Consider the following 21,206-nt stretch of genomic DNA (forward strand, 5'->3'; position numbering starts at 1 on the left):
TTTCCTTTTGTGTTCTGATTTTTTTTCCTGCAGTGTGGAGTTTGTTTTCATATAGGTAAAAACAGACACAGGTTCTTTTGGCCTACCTTAGGGAGATTCTGACCATTCTAACAAACAATTGGAATTTTGCGAAAGTCAGAACAAAGATTGATAGGAACTATAATAGTAGTTGTTTTGTTAGCAAAGTTTTATACTTTTATTCTTTAATTTATTCATTTGAGAGGTAGAGATACAGACAGTGAGAGGAGAGACAGAGAGAAACGTCTTCCTTCTGTTGGTTCACCCGCAAAATGGCCACAACTGCCAGAGCTGTGCTCATCCGAAGCCAGGAGCCAGGTGCTTCTTCCGGGTCTCTCATGCAGGTGTAGGGGCCCAAGGACTTGGGCCATCCTCCACTGCTTTCCCAGGCCACAGCAGAGAGCTGGGTTGGAAGGGGAGTAGCTGGGACTAGAACCGGCGCCCATATGGGATGCCAGTGCCACAGGAAGAGGATTAACCTACTGTGCCATGGCACCAGCCCCTATACTTTTATTCTAAGAATGAAACCTCTCTTTTAAGATATTTGACATCAGTTTATTTTAAGAAAGATCAAAAACCTCATTTTGATTAAATAAAAATTGCCAATTCTTATTCAAGGACTACTATTTTCCTTTCAAAAATAATTTTTTTTAATATTTATTTGTTTATTTGAAAGAAGTTAGAGAGAGGGAGAGAGAGAGAGAGATCTTCTGTCCTCTGCTTCACTCCCCAAATGGCTACAATGCTCAGGGCTAGGGCAGACCAAAGCCAGAAGCCAGGAGGTTCATCCAGGTCTCTCATGTGGGTGCAGGGACCCAAGGACTTGGGTCATCTTCCGCTACTTTCTCAGGCCACAGGAGAGAGCTGGGTAGGAAGTGGAGCAGCCAGGACTGAGCCAGCACCCATGTGGCCTACTGGCCCTGCAGACATACGTATCATGATTTGTTTAAAATTGAGATTATTTATATTCAGATTTCAAAGAATTGTCATTTTAACTTCTTTTCTATATTCCTCTAAATGATCATTTACTTTTGTTGAGTTTTTCTGAGCACGTGCAAGATAAGAGCTATCAAGACAACCAGCGCTGACTAATCGAGACAACCAGCGCTGACTATACTGAGCGACGCTGTGACTCTCAGGCTCTCAGAGTGCCTGCAAAACCAGACGGCGGACCTTTGCAGTCCCATTTCTTTTCCCTACTCTTCTCTGGAAAGGAAGTTCCCATTTGGTCTTCCCAACAACCCTAAGGCTTCGGCACAGTTATCTCTGTTTTTCTTACTGGGGAGGAAACGGACAAGTAGGAGAAGTAGCTTGATAAGAATCAAACAGTTGGAAAATGCCGAGGCAGGGATGCAAGCCCGAGCGACTCGGCTGCACAGTCCATGCGCTGACAAGTGCGCTGTAGTGCTTGCTACTAAGGCTGCTCCCATAGCTGCCCTCAAACACAGACCTTTACTGTTGGTTTGAACTTGGCACTGAAACACTGAAATGAGACGTTCCTCACTATCCGCTTCCTGGATTCGTTCACTCCGCAGCAGAATCACTGGTGAGGCTGAAAGCTCCAATTTCAACTAGAACTGTGCCTTGCGCCATTTCCAAAACCCTGAAGTTGCTGTGGGGATGTATCTGCTGTCCTCCCTGCTCCTCTGAAATGCCATTTTGTGCTCTCGTGGCAGGTGTACCGACAAGAGTAAGTGTGCCAGTAATAGGATGCAGGGAGACTGTGTACTTGGCTTTTAACCTAGGACTTTCTAAAATTGTAAAGTATGATTTCAGCAAACAGCCAAAGGCAAGAGAGGTCACTGAGCTCCTCCTCAGACTCCCCTCAAGGAGGCACAGAGCACTTAAAAGTGGAGCTGGTAAAGGCAGAGGAGCATTCGCAGCGCGGTGGAGACTTTATCAAAGGTTTTGTGATGGGGAAGGATGAGCCTGTCATTCCTGTTGTTCCTCCTTAAGATTCAAGGGGATGCCTGGTGAGGAATATAAATATTGCTTACCAAATAGAGGAGACAGGTTATCTATTATGGTCCGCACGATCCAGTCCTGCTAAAAAAAAATTACAATGCAATTTCAGTTTGTCAAGTCTTACACAGACTTATCACCCTTGAATGCCTCTTAGTGGCTCTAAGCAATACAATTAAGGTGTTAAATAAAGAATAGGAATAGGGAAGGCAGACGTGGAGAATACATAGTAAAAGAGAAAAATAGGTTCTGAAACACAAGACACCTCTGTGGGCAGATGGAAGCTTCATTCCATTGTTAGGGAACATAACTAGGATGATATAAACTATCTTGGTTATGTTAAAATTTCATTTTCTGTAAAGTCAATTGCTTAAAAAGTCTTAAAAACATTTAAATTTAATTTTAAATAGATAACAGCTTGGTTCAAAAATCAAACAGTACAATGAAGAAGATATACATCAAAAAGACCCATTCTAATCTTATTAGTTTATTGTGTTCTTCCAAAATTTGCACAAATAACAAAAATATATAGAGTCTAATTATTCCCTCTTATACAGCAAAAGTTACATATCACACATTACCATGCCCTTGCTTTTTTGCGCTTCAACTGCTTCTTGTAGTGCTCTATAAACATAGGGGATTACTGTACCTTTGTTTATAAGTATTGATTTTATAGGTGCACTATAATTTACCTAGACAGTACTCTATTAACTGACATTTGAGATGTTCTCTTCTTCTCAGTCTCTTTATTTTTTACTATTTTCAGTTTGCTGTAGTAAACAGCATATGTTCTTTTACATTTTAGAATTACATCTGTAGAATACATTCCCAGAAGTGAGACTGCTACATCAAAAGGTCAAAGTGTGTGTAATTTTGGTAGGTATTGCCAAATTGTTCTCCACTGGGGTTATACAAAACGAGCATTTTTTTTCCTGTTTATTATTTGTCACAGCCCTGCAAAGTCAAAGAAGACTTTACTGATCTTGGGCTTAGATGTGCTTCCTGGCTATTGAAACCCAGATAACATTCTTTCCAATTAAGCATGCAAATCTAGGCATGTGAATTCAACGCATTATAGATAGGGTGAGGCACCTGTATCATTTGTCTTGTGAGCCATTTTGCCTCTGGAACCTGTAATTTTTAATCATCGGTGAGATTTCCCCTCTCCAGCACAAGGTTTTTGAGAATTATTTATCCTTAACAGTGTGTGAACACTTGTTTCAGCTGAGCGCCCTTGGAAAGTGATGGATTAATTGCCCCGAAATCTCTGCTTATTGTCTAGAGTAAGCTTTAATCAGAGCTCATTCTTGCCTACCAGTGAAATTTCTTCTACGTGAACTATGAACTATGACATTTCTTCTGCATGGATGGAACTATATGCCGCTCTGTGGTGGACAGGGAATGTAGTGTGTCAGCCTTCATCCCTGATCCCCCTCAACTTGATTGCTCATGTGCTAGCAAGGGATATTAGAATAAGGCCAAATATCGGGTTTTGGTTGTCATTCTACTTAGAATTAGCTGTTGCAAACTCCTTGGCTGGAGATACTTCAGAAAATATCTTTGAGTCCTTGTTTAAATTTCAGAGATGAACAGCTTTTATTATTGAGCTCTTAAAGCTAGAAAATACTGCTGGTTGGTTAATAAATAATAATAAATGTCATTCAACGTGGTTTTCAAAGAGCCAATGTCATATTCCTTATAATTAAACCATATTTATTAGCAGCAGCTCAAACCAAGAGTCTAGAATGAATAGGGCCAGCAAAAAAATATAACTTACAGGCAAATAATATTAATTCTTTAAAAGCATGGATTATAAAGCATTTATTCCACAATTTAGATTCTTGATGCTTACAGCTTGCAGTTAAATGTGTATTACCATGATACTAATACATATGAAAGGTTTTAGAAATATTACATCAGGATTTTTAAAATCTGCTTTTTAAGAATGAAAAACTAATAGCGTGCATGAGCATCTCGTTTTGTGAAAGCTACCCAGTGCCCAGAAGGAAGAGAAGCCGGCTTCAGATGGGCACCTGCTGAGCCCCTTTCTGTTAGGAATGTCTGTGCTGTTTAGCAGAAATCTTCAAGGACACTGTCATGATTTCCCTGTCACCTCATCTGGCCATGGGTAACGTGACCATCGCCAGGGAGAATGCAAGTAGAGCCACAGATGTAATCACCTTAGGGAGCTAAACTGAAGAGGTTGGACATCTTCTGATTGGCAGATAAGTGATGGAAACACCTGCTCTGCAGACATGCCCGAGTTTCTTGTGGTAGATTACGAGATGAAGCAAAGCGACCCGTGGTGGAGGGCTTGCGAATTTATCCAAGGCATCAGTGTCACAGGTTCTCCAGGAGGCAGATGTTAAAGTGTGATTGGTAGTGTAGAAGGTTTATTGGGGAGGGACAGGAGTTTGACACAGTGGCCTAAGGACCCACACCCCTTATCATATCAGAGTACCCGGATAGAGTCCTGGGTATGCTTCCAATCCAGCTTCGGGCTAATATGCACCCTGGGAGGCAACAGATGCTGGTAGGAGTACCTGAGTGCCATTACCCATGTGGGAGGCCTGGATAGGGTTCCTGGCTTTAACCTGGCCCAGCCCTGGCTGTTGTAGGCATTGGGGAGTGAACCAATAGTTGGAAGATTCTCTCTCTCTCTCTCTCTCTCTCTCTGCCTTTTAAACAGAATGCAAATAAGTAAATAAATAAAAATTAAAAATCAGATGGTTTATTGAGGAGTAGCTGTGAAAGAATGAGGAAGAAGTAGGATTCTGAAGGCAAGGCATCAGAGCACGCTACAGACTTGGCAAAGACAGCCTGTCCCCTGGGGTGGGAACACCTCGGGCAGAAGTGGCCCAGGCCTTTTTACAGTGCTTTTCTCAGCGATCGATTGAGCAATGCAGCAAGAACGGAACCGCAGCATAAACACTAATGGAGATACCGAAGCAGCCAGCAGGTGAAAACCGTCAGCCAGCCGTACTCCTAGCTGGAAATCATTCTTGAAGCCGCATCTCAATTGTACATTTTCGTGTGTGCCACAGCCGATCCCAAGCAAGGTTTAGATCCAGTTCTCTCTGACAGGGAGCTCCCCGTATGGGGCTCTGGTGGGCAGCTTTTCCCAAGGTGAAACTGAAGACAGGTTAGGCGACTGTCACTGCAATGGGCATGGTATCCGTGACCTCTCTCTTACCACTCATTGTGTCACCTCAGCTGTCACTTCTTCTGGCCTTAGTGGCTTCCCTGGAGGCTTAACCCAAACCTTAATTCCTGAGTAGTCTGAGTCCCTGGGAGCTCTCTGCTCCCCAACCTAGAGTTGATACACTTGTCTGTCACAGTCACAGTTGGGTAAGGGAGTACTAAGAGGTACAAAATGAGTCACCTGGGTGTCACACACAACCCCTCAGACCCTTTGTGTAACAGCAGCCTGCCTTCCTCCCGCTGGTCCTACCAAGATGATGGCTCATCTTCTTGCCTGCTAGTCTTTGGACACAGGGAGCCCAAAGTGCCCACAGCTCAGAGCTATGGGGGACCCTTTCTGTGTCTGCTGGTGAGAAAGTGCCCTCTTGGGGAACCAGGACCTCTGACTCTGTGCAGCTGAGTCGAGGAGTTGGGAGCACAGATTGCCCGGTGACCATCTGGGAGTCATGGCAGCTGGAGCCACCCCCGCTTCCACACCTTGGCTTCTTGATCCGTGCGGTCGTCCTTTTGGGCACACTGCACCATGCAGTGATCTCTAACTCGCTGTGTCTCTAGTGTCCTGGAGGCTGGCACTTCATCCTCATGTGGTGCTTCTTAAACAGTTCATTTCAATGTTTGGCCAGGCCATCATCTTCCACGTTATACTATTTATACTCCCACCAGAGGATCCCCTAATCGTAAACACACTCTAACACCCCCTTTTCTATCAAGTGGGTTTCCTCCTCAGGTGGTATTTTGCATGGAATTCTATGCCTATGGACCAGACTTTGGTGGTGCTACCTAGAAGTCTCTGGACAGGAAAGGCATATTCATTTCCAGACTACAGTACTGTAAACACCCATCAGAAGGAATCGCTGGCCTTTCCAATGTGAAGGAGGTCCGATGTGATCATTTTGCCACCATCTAGCCATCTGCTACCCCAAGGAACTGAGGACTCAGCTCCGTGTCTGTCAATGACAGATGGAATGGTCAGAGGCCACAGTAACTATACCAACCCCGCTCAATGGGAGTTCACGCTATTGGGCCATGACGATCTCTGTCCCTCTGCTGGGACTGCTTTATGGAATGTGTCCATTGTACCAACACAGATGAAGGCCGAGTCATTTTGTCTACTTGGTTGTAGCGGACACCTTCTGGTTGGTGCTAACATCTGATATGAAGATATTTCCAGTTGGTGTTCATTCTTGTCTGTCTATCCATAGGTCTCTACCCCGGGCCTCTTTGCCACTGGTTTTCCAATATTTTTTCTTGCCAGCCCTTATCAAGCTGGCTGTGTGCTTCTGTACTGGCTACACGTTTGTTCATAGTCTAACCTCAGAATAATTCTCTTTGGACACAGAGTATGTGACAAAATTGTATCACCTAGGCACCAACACATTGGGGAGATTCTCCTTTATCACTGTCCTTCAAAAGCACCCCTGAGTGAGGCAATCACCATCCGCTTTAGGCTACACACACTCACACTCACACACGCACACACTGAGCCAATCCATCCAAACATCATGTCATGTGCACCTCCCCACATATGGCCATATGTGTGATCTGGGTTGGAACAACTGTAACAGGTGACACGGACTCTGAGTCACCTAGTTACACTACTTGCTCATGTTTGGCTCCAGATTGGGTCCACCTGACTTCCTAGTTCCAACAGGGCCCAGATCACTATGGGAAGTTCTGGACACATGGCCACTTGTCTCTAGGTCAAATGTTCCATCCCAGGATCCAGATGCACATGTAGTTTTATGCTGCCAGTCACATGACTTTGCTCCAGAACTCCAGGAACCTGCATAATAGTTTCCCCATTGGGGTGTGCAATAAACTTCACACTTCATCTTTTTCCAACATCGATGCCTCCAAGATCAAAGGCTCTGCTGAGGAGCTGAGGTTATAGTGCAGAGGGAGTTAGCAGCCACCTGCGATGCTGGCATCACATATGAGCTTTGGTTCAAGTCCCAGCTGCTCCACTTCTGACCCAGCTCCCTGCCAATGAGCCTGAGAAAGCAGCAGACGATGGCCCAGGTATTTGGGGCCTTGATACCCTTGATGTGGGAGACCTGGATGGAGTTACAGGCTCCTGGTTTTGGCCTCACACAGCCCTGGCTGTTGTAGCCATTTGGGGAGTGAACCAGTGGATAGAATTTCAGTCTCTCTCTCTCTCTCTCTCTCTCTCTCCCTTTCAAATAAATAAAATAAATCTTAAAAGACTCCACTGAACATGGTCCAAATGGCAGAGCTGCTTACATTGAAGCTTGGGGCTGTTACAGGATTCTTTCATGCTCTCAGTACAACCAAAAGCTGGCTGAATTCCATACAGTCCAGAACATGGGCTGGAGCAGTTTCTCTGGGTTTGGAATGTGTGACCTCAGAACCCAAAAAAGCCTGTTATAAAGAAGAAAGAACCTCTAGGCAGGGTGGGTGTGCGACTCAGGAATTTGTCTTCTACTTTATGTTTTAATTAAAAAAAAAAGATTATTTATTTGAGGAGAAGAGTTACAGAAAGAGAGAGGGAGAGACATGGAGAGAGAGGTCTTCCATCTGCTGGTTCACTGTCCCAAATGGCCACAATAGCCAGAGCTGAGCTGATCCAAAGCCAGGAGTCAGGAGCTTATTCCAGGTCTTCCACGTGGGTGCAGGGGCCCAGGCACTTGGGTCATCTTCTGCTGCTTTCCCAGGCCATTAGCAGGGAGCTGGATCAGAAGTGGAGCAGCTGGGACTCAAACCAACACCCATATGGGATGGGTGTGAAGCAGGCGGAGGCTGAACCTACCACACCACACCACAGGGCCCTGTCTTTTACTTTAGAGGAGATGTTCCAGCATCTTCCTGATCACTGAATTCCTACAAAGCTTACAGAAGTAGTAACCTTGACTCTTCGTGAGATTTCTCTGCCTCCTCTTGGAATGCACCTGCCTTCTGCAGCCTGCTGCCCATCAAAGTGCCCCATCCGTTGCTGTTGCTCACTGTAACGCATCGAGGTGAAGTTCCGTGAGACCCAGATGGCCAGATCTCTTTGCATTATAGTAAGAGAGAAGGTGGGAGACTCACATAGCACTGGACAAAACTGTAAATGTGTATCGCTGTCTGTTCCAGATGATGTGAACTATTTCTGATCCTTGTTCCTGATTCAGATAGGAATAAAAATGCATTTGCCAAATGAATGGCCACCTGTCATGTACACAAAGCCGTGGCAATTGGCTCTAGCAAACACACTACATTAGTTCACCCGCGACAACTGGGGTGGCTTCTTGGTTAAGCTTGCAGTTTCCCGGCCATTCTCCAGGCTCTATCCTGGCAGTTGAATGGCACAGGACACAGTCTGCCATGCCTGCTCTCCAAGACTAGCGCTCATCTTGGCCGTCCGGCAGCAGCCCAGGATGCAATACTCTTTTGTCTTTGCTACCTTGGCTACAGTAAGGGGCGTGGTCTCAGAGGTTTTCACTTGCCCTCCTTAGTATATAGCTACCCTACAGACCAAGGACCCGATATGCCACCCACATCAATCCCAATTACATGTGCAGAAGGGGAATCCCATCCCAGGTGCGTCCGCAGCCTCCAGCGGTTCCCTTCAGACTGACTCCGTTTACACCCCCAGCCTCTGTGTGCTCATTCGAACAGAGTCTTTAGGTGTCCACGACAGCTTGAACTGCTTGTCTCAGAGCCTTCAGCATGTTTGGGCATTCCTCTTCAAGTCTGCAGTTCCCTGAGTAAGTAGCACAGGGACGAACGGGTAGAACCATCACCACACACGCTTCACAGGGTGCTGTGGGGTCCTGCCCTTTGCAGAACTACGGATTCTGGGTTTGGGAACGGACCACATCCAGAAACTGGGACGGGATTGTGACTTTTCACTGGGCCGACTGCTCTCAGCCTTCCCGCAACCATTACTGCTTCTGCATAGACATTAAGCAGTATAACCTTGCTGGCTGCCCTTCTACTTGGCCCCTTGGGTGCCAAGTTGTGTTAACCGTCTTCTTCCAGGCCTTTAGAAAAATGATACCACTGTCGTCCTCCCACCCCCTCCTCATAACTTCAGGCAGCAAAGTGCTGTCCCCTGGCCTCTGTTGCCTCGGGCCCGTCATCACCTCCGAGCTCACCCGAGCTCACCTCCGCTGCCACTGGCCCTGGCCTGCAGAGGGGAGGCACCCTGAACTTCTTATTTTATTCTATTTACTTGACAGGTAGAGTTATAGACAGGGAGAGCAGTCTTCATCTGCTGGTTCACTCCCCAAATGGCCACTACAGCCGGCGCTGCGCCGATCTGAAGCCAGGAGTCAAGTGCTTCCTCCTGGTCTCCCATGCAGGTGCAGGGCCCAAGCACTTGGGCCATCCTCCACTGCCCTCCTGGGCCACAGCAGAGAGCTGGACTGGAAGAGGAGCAACCGGGATTAGAACCCGGTGCCCATATGGGATGCTGGTGCCACAGGTGGAGGATTAACCAAGTGAGCCACGGCGCCGGCCCCAGCACCCTGAACTTCTTGGTGATACCAGTGCTTCCCTCCTCAGCATGTTCCTGTTGACCTGGGTGCATGGCGCGTCTGTCCTCTGGGCCTCCCTTCAGGTGTGGGCCTCGGGCTCACAGAATTGATGGATTCCAGCTCGCTCCCTTCACTGAGCCTTTCAATCCCGTCTTCTGCCACCTGCCACAGTAATGCAGGCATTTCACCAAGGCTCGCTGCGAGCCATCACTTTTTGTAGGCTTGTAGGAGACCTGGGAGATAATTGGCACCATCCCCTGGGATTCTGAACCCGCAGGGAGAGCCTGCCACCCTAGCAAGTGCCCCAAGGCAGTAAACTCTTTTTCTGTGTTACAGCCCTGCCTGCTAGACAGAGCCCCTTGGTGTGCAGTCCCCTGGGTCTCCCCTCCCCTAGCCCATGCCTCTGTGCGCTGGCGAGATCCGGCCGCGCCTGTGGGCACGCAGTGCCTTGCCTCTCTCATCAGGCCCAGCACATCTCCGCCTGGGTTAGGCTGCAACTTGACCCTGTCTCTGGGCCCAGCAGGCAGGAGAGGAAACGGGAGCACCTCCTGAGGGGCACAACCATTGCCTTGTGGGGGAAAATCCTCCCTATTGTCTTCCGGAGCCGGCAGAAACCTTAGCTTTTAATGGGGTGGAATGGGATATGTCTGAAGGCGCAGAAGTTTTGGGGAAACTCAGAAAATCAAAATCTTGGACAGGATCTCTCCAGCCGGAGCTAATATATAGACTGGATGTAGCCAAAATACACTCACATACACACACATACATAATGGACATATTTATGTCAGCCTCTGACTGTGCCATGATACAGCTCTTTCTCATCACTCAACAGGGGCTTCTGGGGCGAAAGCTGCCCACCGGGGGAGCCCAGCTGTGGGTGGAAAGTGCTAGGCCATCGTACCACCAACCCTGCCCAGTCGCTGGCCCAGGGCCACCCCAGGAAGAGCGGCCTCTGGCTCTAGTGGTACGACTGAGCCAAGCACACTTCTGAAACCTGTCTTGGACGTGTCTGTGACAGCATCATTTCACACTAACTCAGGTACAACCGTCTCTTCCACCGAGGAGCTGCAAAACTCAAAAAAGAAATCCAACACAAAGCTGCACCCTACTTACTGGCTGTTTTAAGCAATTCTAGTTTGGTTTTGTTTGTGTGAGGGGTCTGAAAAGCAGCGTCCAGCTATGGGCTGGCTCTAAGGCGCACTCCCCTGCCGCCTCAGCCCCAGTGGTCCCTTTGTGCCTGCCCGCACAAGATTTTGTCCTTTGTCCGTCTGTGACCATGCAGGTTACACCCAGTGCAAGCGAGACCCGCGCATCCCCAGCCCGACTGCAGCCAGATCCTCATGGGCGCCACCATCTTGTGTACCCGCGGCTGCCCAGGTGGCCGCGGATCCCCCACACAGCCCTGCCTCACGGGGAATGAGCCCTGACCGTGGGTGCTACGGGCTCAGATGGAAATACCCTCGTGTGCATGGAAAGAGAAGGCCAGAGCAGCTCTTTGGCTTCAAACCCTGTGGGTGGCCTCCTGGACTCGAACCTTCACAGAGACTGGGCGAGCAGAGTGCTTCTCTCGGGGTGTCCAGACCTGGGTTTAATTTTAAGAGGCACTTAAAAGATTAGACTTCCTGTTAGCCTATGAACTTTAAATAAATATATGTGGGGATGCACATATACCTGCAGAGTATACCGGATTCGCCCAGGTTTCTGGAAAAACACTGGGTAATTGCAACTAAAAATGTAGTTCCCATCAGCACTAATGTCCATTTTAGGATTACTTGCTCAGCCCACAGGCGTGTATGTGTGTGTTTGTGTGTGTGTGTGCACACATGTGTGTGCGTGTGTGTATAACTTGGTACAATCAGCATTTAAGAGTCTGGACAGAGAAACATTTTAAATTCCCACTGTTCCACAAGAAAAATTTCCTGCTGCATTCAAGTCACTTCCTTCTTGATCCATTTCATTTAAAACAGTGGACTTAGCCGAGATCTGCACCCATTTTTCCTCACCCCACAGTCACGGGGTGCTGTGCCAGTTGCCAGCAGGAAGAGGCTGTCTCTTCCCCTCCTCCCCAAAGACCCTCACGGGGCCCTTGGGGACAAGTTCCAGGGGCCCTGCTAGGTTTTGCCCTGGAGAAGGATCAAGCCTGACGCTGGGTGCCTCCTTCGACTTTGCCAGAAAGTGGGGTGGCCTGTCCACAGCGGAGTGTCTGAGAGAAGAGGGCAGGAATCAAGCCGGGAAAACTTCCCTTAAATACTCCATGCACACCTGTGAAACGCAGAGGCCAGCCTGTCTGTGACAACTGTTGGAACCCAGAGCCACGACAAAGACAAGACAGCAGAAAACCCACCTTCATGTAAATGGTGGAGGGAGCCACTTTGTTTGGGGTTTTAGTCCCAAGCTGATGGATGCTAATTCTGTAATGCTAGCCGGCTGCCTTCTTTCGGGTACAAAGAGGGAAGGGGGGGCTTCTTTTGTGTTTCTCAGTGCAAAGTGATTCCGATCAGAGAGGACCAAGGCTGCAGCTCCAAGTACCTGACATTTCCATCTGAATCTACTTTTTTTTTTTTTTAAAGCAGGGGGTGGGGGAGGAGGTCTAGTTTTTCAAGAAAAGAACCTCTCTACGCACTCCTGAAACTGATCTTTAGATTTACTTTTCCTTAATCAATAGGGAGAAAAAACTTGATTGCAACTCAACACTTAGCTGACTGTAGCGCAGGACGAACTGGATTTTGGTTTTAGGAGTACGAGATTCAGACATCATTTCAGCAATCAGAAATAATTGGCAGCAAGTTGAGGAGAACTGACATGAATTCTTGTTTTACCTAATTTTTCCTGGTTTACCAAGATCTGACTTAATATTTCTGACTCAATTCTTCCAGTCTCTACAGAACAGGTTAGTGACATTTTTCATAAATACCAATATCTCAATGCATCCTCCTTACTGTTCTCTGAACTGGGTCCCTAAGGGCTCAAGCCTTAAACTTGCAGGGCACCTGCCTCCGCTAAAGCTGTGAGTGATCTCTGCTAAAAGCTTTGTACCATTTCCAGCAAGGCTGCCTAATCTTTCATATGTGCTTGAAATTTCAATGCTGATACTTGAGGGCGGAAGATTTGCAATAAAACACTCACAGGATAAATTCATGGCTTTTGCCATGAACGTGTGGCGGAAGCGTTGCGGTAACTTCAGATGATAAGAGGAGGGTTTGTATTTTTAAGAACCCTGTCAGCGGCAAACCTCAAGGTCCAGCCACACTCGTAAAAAGCGTGTAGATGTCTAATTTGGAGCTTGCAAGTGTGTCTGCGCCTCAGCTTTGCAGAACGCCACAGATCATCCGAGCTGCTCGCAGAGGGTAAAACCAATGGCTCAACTGATTGTAAACGCACGTGAAAACAAGTGCAGTTTGGTGATGTTCCTTCGTCAATTAACTGCAACTTACTTAGGCACTGGGTTCTGTTTTCCCTGTAACTCCATGGAGCGACCCTGCTGTGGTTCTTTTTTATGATCAATATATCTATTGTCCACTTCCCTGGGGAGAGTCGGCAGAGGTATAGGTCCCCATGAGTCTGCTTGTCGAAAGGGTGGGCTGGCTGTGTTTTGTTGAGAAGATGATAGCAAATGTAGGCATAGACCAGGTTTTAGTCAACTCTCCTTGGATCTTGATGGAAATCAGGAGAGCAGGTCTCACAGAGGAGGACGTTGCTTCTCTTCTAGAAACACACAGTCTGGGCCCTGCGTCTTTCAAGGGGCGCCCTTTTCCAGTGTTTTATTAAATGCAAAGTAGATCCCGTCCCTTTACTCATTGATTCTATACGGTTACCTGACGATTTGAATGATCTCGTTATGCTTCTAGCCTGGCTTTTTCTGGGGGTCTAATCTACCCGTGAAGTGTTGAACCTAGGAGGACCTGCCAGCCCCCTGGGAATTTCAAGCAGCCTCAGAACTGTTGATGTTGTTACGTGAATTTGTTCTACGATGGTTGTGATGTGTCTTGGGATTTGCCACCAAACACACCTGGTGTTCTGTTTACTCTGGCAAGCTGGGGATTTTTTTTTTCTTCTTCTTTTTAAAATTCCAGGATGAATTATTCATCATTACTTAGAATTTGGGTCTCTTTCATCTTCGCACTTGTACGGCACCAAGGTGAGTACCACAGCATTCCATAAAGCTCTTGATTAGCATGCTCTTGAATTTATAAAGAGAGATTTTGTTGGAAGCATAATTGTAAGGGCAGGTGTACATGTGTCTGCAGATACAACAAGGAAAATGTAAATTAAATTCTGTTGTCAAGGGCAAAATATATTAACTTTGACTGATGTTCACTTACATCCTCACTTTTTCTTAACTTTGAACACAGTTTGTATAGACTCAAGAAGATCTTTAAAATAATGCAAATGGAAACATCATTTAAAATGGACAGAGTCGTCTGTGTGCATGCTATGCTTGCTCGTAGATTCCCATTCAGGAGTTTAACTTGTGGCGAAGACTTTAAAGGATATAATTCTTTTAGCCAAAAACTAGGAAGTAACAATGGCACTGATGACAGTGACTAAAAATCCAAGTGAATAAGAGCCCCCTCCCCCAGTGATTCCTTCTGTTTCTCTCTGTGGCGTTGCCCTGGGAAGATGTGAGGCCACCTACATTCTATCTTCTGTTGTTTTTGAATCTTAGACAAGAAAGATGGGACAGTGGACATAAATCTGAAGATTTTATGGTGAAAATTCTAAAGCGCCTTTCCTTATTTGCTAGTGTGTTTGGTTAATTCAGTGGGCACCTTGTTGCTTGTCTGAAATGCACAGATCTGTAAGATCATCTGTAAGTGCAAAGGTGAATCTGTGCCTTGCGAACCACAGTGGGAAATCCCACAACAGTGCAAGACACCCACGAACTCCAGCCGCCTACCCTTGCCCCAGAAAAGTACATTTTATTTGGTAAACACAAAGCAGAACAAAATCTTGGAGATGTAGTCATGTTTATTATGGATGTTCCAACTTAGAGCAAGCATAAGCAGAAATAGTCTTTCTTTTAGTATCTCTAATACTATTGATAAACTGTGTATTGATAAGCAAGTTAGATAAGTTAGATTTTTAAAATAATAATGGCTTCTGAGATGGAAATTATTGTAGTTTAAGCTTTTATTCAACATCTCTTTTTCATTCAACAAATATTTATTGAGTCTTTATGATATTAAATATCCTCATTACTTGCATTCTTCTTAACATTTTCCTGTCCAGAATCATGCACTAGTTAGAACCACCCGTGAAGAGAGGAATCTTGCAAACAGAGCAGGCAGAGAAGTTAGGAAGAGGCCCACGGCCACGGCTTCCTGTCTCCTTGAGAGCTTTCAGGGTTTCCACATTCCCCAGGCAGAGTGGCCAGCGCTGCCCAAAATGCCAATTAACCTTTCCATGAAAGTGATGGCAATTCCATGTGAATTTGAACCCTTATTCATGATTCCTGAAAAGCTCCCCTAGAGGACAAATCCATGGCGAGGTGGTTTGATTTGTTGCAATTAATTTGAGAAAATTTATCACTTTTCAAATGCCTTAAGCACTTGGGCATAATGTGATGGCAAAGACAACAAAGACATTTTTCGAAAAATCCATACCTTCTAGGAATTTGGAGGTTGTTACTATTCTGTGATTGTAGCAGTAAGGGCAGCACATTGGCTGAGTGTTCCCGGGACTAAACCAGCGACAGCACCTTGTAAAGATTAAGGTTTGCTCGGCTTCCCAGAGACTTCTGGGGTTGGAGAAACAATGTATACACCAATGACCCAACTAGTTTTCCCAGTCTCCCGTGCCTGAGCCCTGGCTAAGGGATCACCTCTCTGCCGAGGCAGACCTCGTTCCCCCAGGAGAACTGGCGACCTGGCACTCCGCCTGGGCTGCTCTCTGGCCACTCTGCCTTCTTTTTCACACGAGCTGTTGTTTGCTCACTAAAAGGCTCCCAGTGGAGAGGGCAGTCCTTGGCCAGCTGCTCACTGGCCTATCGGCTCCATCAGTGCAGGGCAGGGACTCTCCCAAGCAGAGGGCCCAATACGAGAATGAGGCATCGGCCTCCGAGCAGGTACTTCAAGAACCCATGAATGCCAGCAAACACATTTTTAAGAAGAAAAAGGATGGTGTTCTGTTGTTCTGTTGTCATTCAAAGGGGAGAAAGGACAGAGGCAGGGAAAAGTGACACCCGAAACGCACGTTGTTCCGAAGATGCCACTGGACGTGATCCTCAGTCGCACAGCCCCTGGGGAGAAGGTCTCATTTTTCTTGCCAAACTGGGTCACACCTTGCAACGGTTTGGATGGGAAATGTCCAAGGAACAAGCTGGGTTGCCCGTAGAAGAGGTGGCACTGTCCAGGTGGGGTGCTGGCTGTGTTTTGGGGGTGGCTCCCGCCTTGGACTGGGAGGGCAAACAAGAGCCCTGTACCCTCTTGAGGAGTTCTCAAGGGCCCCCATCCCCCGGACAAGCTCCTGTCTGTCTTTTGCCAACTGGAGCTGGACAGACGGCCTCTTGCCAGGCAGGCCCTCCGTCGATCAAGGTCACTCAGGGGCCGGTGACCAACAGACCCTCTCCTCCCACTTTTGTCCCGGCTCCAGCTGGTGTTTATCTCCTTCTGGGATCTCGGTCTCCTCCTACTGTGTGGCAGGAGGGAGGGGACTCCTTTCAGGAAAAGGCACCACAGGAGTCTTCCTCGGCGAGCAGGGAGCACGTAGCTGTGGCACCTGCTCCTCACCTTGCCATCGAAGGAGGAGCCAAGTCCTCCCAAGCCAGGCCGGCCGTGGAGGTTGCCTCTCGGTCCTCTGCGAACTCCAGGCTGTGGGGGTGTCATGATGTTCCCACCATTGCCACCACTGCTCCTTTCAAAATGCATGCATGCATAGGGAGGAAGCATAAGGAACTCTGCCCTAAGGACAAACGGTATCACGCCCATCCCTGCCTGTCCTGGGGCGGGAGATAAGGCACTGTGTGTGTGTGTGTGTGTGTGTGTGTGTGTGGCTCAGGGTTAGGATGAATGAAGAGTCAGCTGCGCACTCAGCTTTCGAGCCTTGAGACCGTGGGAGGGAAGTGGCTGGCCAAACGGAAGAGGGAGCCGCCATCTATCTAACCCCCATCTCTCTCGACAGCTCAGCCCAGGGAGCTCATGTATCCGTTTTGGCAGAATGACACCAAAACCCCTAAAGTAGACGATGGAAGCTCATCTGAGATTAAGTTGGCCATCCCAGTTTTCTTCTTTGGCGTTCCTTACCGCACTGTCTATGTAAGTGGAGAAGCAGCCCAGCTGTTGCCCTGTGGCTCTCCCTTTTGTTTGTCATCAAGGAAAGCGTTTTAAATACTCTATTCCGGGGCTCTGGGAATGGAGGATTTATCAGCAGCCAAAACGACAACTTCTAAGACTTCATGAGCTGATAGGTTTTATGATTAAGAAAGTCAAAGGTATATTTAATGGCTAATGTTCATAGTAGAGGAGTATACAGGCAATAAATTGCTTTTGTGGGTGATTAAACACAGAAGTGAAGCAGAGGCCCCAATGCCATGAACATTATTTCTGCTACTCGACAAGATAAAAAGATACAATGAACCACAATAGGAGCAATATCATTTTTCTTTCCCTTCTGGGGGTGTGAAAAGTTTAGGCATCTGCTGTTCTTGGGCTTCCTACCAATTCAGAGCGGAGCTGGAGCACAGTAGAGGGACAATCAACTATTATCACATAAAAGTTGTTTGCAGAATTGGCCGCCCTCCTTGGGTCGGCAGCTATGCCAGAGGGTCCCGTTGTCGAGCCTGTGCCAAGCGATGGCACCGTTTGCCATCGGAGCGCTCCTGGGCACCTGTGTTCGCAGGTTATTTCTTTGGCTCATTGGATTTGTCGCTAGCGAGATTTGCATACCGAGAGCCAGGCTCAGAGCAGCTGGGCCCCTTGGTAGCTTTGGCCTTCACAGATTAGGGGAGACATATGGATTATACCATATCCCATCCTAGTGCGTGTCCTGCGTAGGGGAGGTAGGTGGTACCTCTGCCTCAGGCCACCTCCTCCTCTGGAACCCCTTCCTTCCCCACTGTCTGATTTACAGCCCAGGGTTGCATCCCACCAGAAAACAGTTCCCTCTTCCATTACTGACCGGTGGTCCCCGGACCTACTGGCAGTGTCACCTGGACATGTGTTAACAGTGTCTTGTCCCAGGCCCCAACCTGTCTGGGAGGGGAGAGGCTAAGGAGCCCTTCAGGTGACTCCAATGCCCACAAAAGTTGGAGAGCCACGAATCTAAGCCATAGAATATAATCAAAGCACATGTGAGTCATCGCCAGCTTCCTCTGCTAGTCTGTGTGTTTTAATTACACCTATTATTCCCTAGCAAACACATTGCTCTGGCATCCTAAAACGCCTTTTATGTGTTTCTCCCAGCAGGGCCTCCCTAGTCTGTGTTTGTGAGAGCTGCCCATAAGTCTCGGAATATTTTGACCTGATTTTGGAGAAGAGAGGATAGGACTTCCATTCTAAAAGCCTTAGCTTTCTAGGCCTCTAGGATACATGTACTAGGGTACTACAGAAAGTTCATGGAAAAGGAGATTCGAACATGAGTTTGTCTTAGTGCAAAATAATTCTGAAACCCATGAATGCGAGGGGTCTTCAAAAAAGTTCATAGAAACGCTTTTTATGGAAAAGCTATGCAAAAAAAATTTGACTTATCCCCCGACCTATTGTTTGAAGACACTAGATGCTCAGTGTCCTTGTTGCCTGGTCTCTGGCTCTCTTTCCACACCCCTACATCCTGGCTTTCAAACTTGGCCAAGGTGTCCCTCGTCAAGTACAGATAATTGCTTTTAGGATCTGGGTCACTGTGTCCATATGTTATTGATTGCTGGGAACGTAACTAACAGTGGGAAGATCTAGGAAAAGGATCTCCAGTTTTCCCGTGTCCAGGAACTGCAAGTATGTCCACCACAGACATTTCAGCTGCTGAATCCGTGAAAGCCACGAGGTTAAGTCAGGTCATCACTCTTGAACGTGCATACAGAGCCGCAGGTGCAGGCACAGGCCGCTTCTGTGCAGGTCCTGTGTAAGCAGGGGGAACGTACTGGCCTGTGATTTGCAGTAAGATTTCATAATGTAATAAGTTTACTAAGCCACTTACAAATCATGAAGAAATCACCATAAGCTAGTCATTTACATACACGGTGTAAAGCGTTCGTGTCCTGATTTTTATGCAGTGATGGTACAAAGCTATCGAACTACAAGAGCCAGAATGGAATTGGTCATCTCTAGGTCTTGACCTTGTTCTTGTTCTGAGTACAGGAGTGGTTGTGACATCAATAGCAGTCTTTTACATGCCCCGTCTGGAGCAGCAGACGGTTCAGCCTGCGATCTGAGTTCAGTGAAGGAGGCTTTGATTTCTCTTTCTCTGATGCTCCTGGTTGGTCATCAGATAGGAATCAAGGTCTGAGTTAGAGCTCCTCCATTTTAAAATTTAACTTTGCTTCCTCGTTCGCCTATTTCTTCCTGTCTACTTTACATCTGGGACTCTGGATCTGTCTTTATCGCTGTCATTACCCCTGGCTGGTCTAGTTTGTATGCACCTACGCACATATAATGCACACACATTCACACACATGCACACCACAATGCCGTAGCATTGGATAACTATAAATGGAGATAGGACAGAGAACATGAAAATGAGACTGATGATTAATAAGCAACTAAGCTGACGACAAATTGAAAGTGAAAGGAAACCAATGAGTTTGTCTGGAAGTAAACGAACCTCCCCGTTTGAACAATAGAAGCTGATGTTAGGGGCTCAAAGTCAGAGGCTTGAAAGTTGTTCTCGTTCATACAATTAGGCAAACGTCCATCTCGGTTTGTGTCTTTGATGCTGTCATCGTGTCAGAGCCACTGTGCGAGCCTCTCCTGTTTTTGTAGGTCAACAACAACGGAGTCGTTTCCTTCAATGTGCTGGTGAGCCAGTTCACGCCAGAATCCTTTCCCCTGACGGATGGGAGGGCCTTCATCGCCCCGTTCTGGGCAGACGTGCACAATGGGATTCGAGGGGAGATCTACTACAGAGAGACCATGGATCCTGTCATCTTGAAAAGAGCCACCAAGGACATCAGGAAGTATTTCAAAGACATGGCGACCTTCTCTGCCACTTGGGTCTTCATTGTGACGTGGGAGGAAGTCACGTTTTACGGAGGCAGCAGCACCACACCTGTAATCATTCAAACTTTCCACTTTCCACTTCATATCCTGACGTCTAATTCCTGTCCATCCTCAGTACCGTGAAGGAGTCTAGCTGTTAGAGCAGAGACATGTCAGCTCCCCTGAGTTAAACTGACGGGTCTTGCCGCCCACTCTCCGGGAAACAGAGGCAAATATCAGAGCCAGCCGGCCCAGGCAGCTGTCATGTGGCAGAAGATGTCTCACCCCAATCACAGCTCATTACGGGCGTCTAGGAAGGAGCCTTCCACAGGTTCCTTGCAGCAGGTAGCATTCCCATTTCTCGGGAGAGTGACTGAGGCAGTAAGACCTGGTCCGAGCCACGCCGTTAGGGGGCCCATCTAAGATCAGAGGCACAATATCTCTATCAATAGCTCCCTCCCCCCTCCAAAAAAAAATCTGCTGGGAAGAGGAAAATGGTGCTAAATTTGGGTACAAATGGCCCCGCTCATTTTATTATATTATGGTATTTTTTAAAATTGTGACCAGGGCTGAAATTATTCATATCTGATGTTAATTAGAGTGGGCAGTTAAAGCATTTCATGGATAAAGTTTCAACATCTGCTCTGAAATCCCAAATGGGCAGTCAAATAAAAGTCAAATAAGAAAGATTATCACTGGCATTATCACGGAGATAATCAACTTTCTCCATGAAGGGACAGAATGCGGTTTTCCCGAAAGCCTGGTTTTTTTTTTTTTTTTTTTTCCAGGTGACTTTAGCTGTGGGGGTGTTAGAAGCAGAACACGTAGGCATCTTCAACTCTAAAATTCCCAGTAAGCAAAGGCACTCAAAAGCCTGCCCTCTGCTTTCTGAGGCTTACCTCCAGTTCCATCTGTTTTCCACTCGCCCTGGCAATGAGTCCGTTGTTTAGGGGTGGAACTGGAACCCCGAGTTAGAGAGACGGGAGGAAGTGCTAGCCTTGCAGTCCAGGGCTGTGACACAGTGAGCACTCGCAGCTCGAGAACCTTCTGGCCAGGGCGTCACGAAGCACTTTATTGCTAAGAGGTTCTGCAGGACAGAAAGACACTGGTTTAAACAGTGGATGCACTGGCTCGAAATAACCTCTAAAGAAGCATCCGTTTCCCTCTGTCACATTATGGATGGCTAACAACTCCTTGGGTGATGTTTTATGGCCTTTAAGCCTCGTATCTTACAGCATTAGAATGCAGGATGCCAGCAATCCATAAATTTTAGTGTCAGTGGGGGAAGAAAAGAGAAGGAATGCCCATCAAGTGCTGACCACCATTTTTTCAAAGAAACTTCCATTGGCAATAAAAATGGCAAGATAATTTAGATACTTTCTGGTTTGTGCTTTGGAGTAAATTTCTGAGCTAGGTGAGCACT

The 21,206-nt window shown here is 47.1% G+C and overlaps 1 protein-coding gene across 1 annotated transcript in view; it reads left to right on the forward strand.

Moving 5' to 3' along the window:
• Positions 1-16,792: 16,792 nt before the first annotated feature.
• Positions 16,793-21,206, forward strand: part of TECTA (tectorin alpha) — a 68,788-nt gene continuing 64,374 nt past the window's right edge. The window contains exons 1-2 of the mRNA XM_051819395.3: positions 16,793-16,909; positions 19,568-19,855. Coding sequence (XP_051675355.3) covers positions 16,793-16,909; positions 19,568-19,855 — 405 coding nt within the window. The remainder of the gene's footprint in view (positions 16,910-19,567; positions 19,856-21,206) is intronic.

The sequence above is a fragment of the Oryctolagus cuniculus genome, chromosome 1 (assembly GCF_051225735.1).
Source record: "Oryctolagus cuniculus isolate XC-2025 breed Fujian yellow rabbit chromosome 1, ASM5122573v1, whole genome shotgun sequence".
Taxonomy (NCBI): Eukaryota; Metazoa; Chordata; class Mammalia; order Lagomorpha; family Leporidae; genus Oryctolagus; species Oryctolagus cuniculus.